General features: G+C 50.2%; 1 protein-coding gene across 1 annotated transcript; it reads left to right on the top strand.

Moving 5' to 3' along the window:
* Positions 1-878: 878 nt before the first annotated feature.
* Positions 879-1,190, top strand: LOC136573462 (histone H4-like). Its single transcript, XM_066574753.1, has one exon. It carries the CDS (start codon positions 879-881, stop codon positions 1,188-1,190), a length of 312 nt encoding a protein of 103 aa, XP_066430850.1.
* Positions 1,191-1,512: the final 322 nt, after the last annotated feature.

Genomic DNA, 1,512 nt, shown 5'->3' with positions numbered 1-1,512 from the left:
ACTACCTAGTGACAAGACTGGAAGGAACCGCCGTACCTATGCAGAAAACAAGGATAGACCAACATGACAGGATAACTATGGAACACAGCAGAGATGGATCGAGATAAATTAACTATTGGGGGTAACCTCATTATCCTCAATGCTGTCTGACAGGATGTGGAGGACATAGGGGCTTTACCAAGGCACACTCCCCTGTCCAATTACCTTCCAGACATGATGTCACATTATTTCACCTATGAAGTGTGTACCTTTGTTTACCTTATTCACTTCCGGTACTTCCGGGTGTAAGAATTGGCCTTGGTAGAGTATTTGTTGCCTTTCAATTTCAGTCATGGCAGCCAGATTCATGATTATAGAAGTCTCCTCAGACGCCGGACACAGTATGTCCCGCCCTAGAGTCTCTAGTATTTCTGTCGCTACACAGTTTATTAATCTACCCTCAGACAGAGGGATCTACTCATGAACGTTCAAACGATAAACAAATTTGTGGACACACAGAAATAGACAGCGCACCAGTACGGCTGGCTTAGTCTCACTGCGCCTCGGGATACGCCAGACTGAATTATCTCAGCTTGGATGTCTAACAGCCTCTCTTACCCCTGAGCCTCATATGCAGCCCCCCCCCCCCCCCAGGGGCAGAGTCCCTGCTTAGACGTCTGTCAGCCTCTTCCTCCTCCTGATTCGGAAACGCACCAGAGAGTCAGTAATATCTTGACTCTCCACACTTCCCAGGATTAGAGTCCCTGCACAGACCACCTGTTAGCCTCTCCTCCTTGAGTCCCTACACAGGTCACACCCTTAGGCAACAAGACTTCACCAATTCATCAGTACTCTCAAGATAACAGGCATGCAATTGTTTTCTGCTTACAACGTAGAAGATGTCTGGTCGCGGTAAGGGAGGGAAAGGTCTTGGGAAGGGCGGTGTCAAGCGGCACAGGAAGGTGCTCCGTGATAACATCCAGGGCATCACCAAGCCTGCCATCCGCCGTCTAGCTCGCAGGGGAGGCGTCAAGCGTATCTCCGGTCTCATCTATGGAGAGACTCGCGGCGTCCTGAAAGTCTCCCTGGAGAACGTGATCCGCGACGCCGTCACCTACAGCGAGCACGCCAAGAGGAAGACCGTCACCGCTATGGACATGGTGTACGCGCTCAAGCGCCAGGGCCGCACTCTCTACGGCTTCGGAGGTTAATAATTCTGCTCTTTCTCCATAACACAAAGGCTCTTCTCAGAGCCGCCCTGTAGACATTCCTTTTATATCTTATGACAGGTTCTTATCGAGTGATCGAGACTTAAAAATACCTGTCGTGCGGATCCAAATCGATCGGCCTTGACATGGCACATAGGCGGGCTTGAAGTCAGCCACACAGGTATAGATAATTAATTTATCTTACCGTGTTCTGATGATTTGTTGGGCCCGCCAAGTCCAAGGTTGCCTATGTCCGTGCCTTCTGTCCGAGCTCATTGGAGCCTATCGATCACTCCCCATACTGGCCACCAACTGTCGTGGATTT

This window comes from Eleutherodactylus coqui, chromosome 7 (genome assembly GCF_035609145.1).
Source record: "Eleutherodactylus coqui strain aEleCoq1 chromosome 7, aEleCoq1.hap1, whole genome shotgun sequence".
Lineage (NCBI taxonomy): Eukaryota > Metazoa > Chordata > Amphibia > Anura > Eleutherodactylidae > Eleutherodactylus > Eleutherodactylus coqui.
This window is presented reverse-complemented; position numbering and strand designations above follow the sequence as displayed.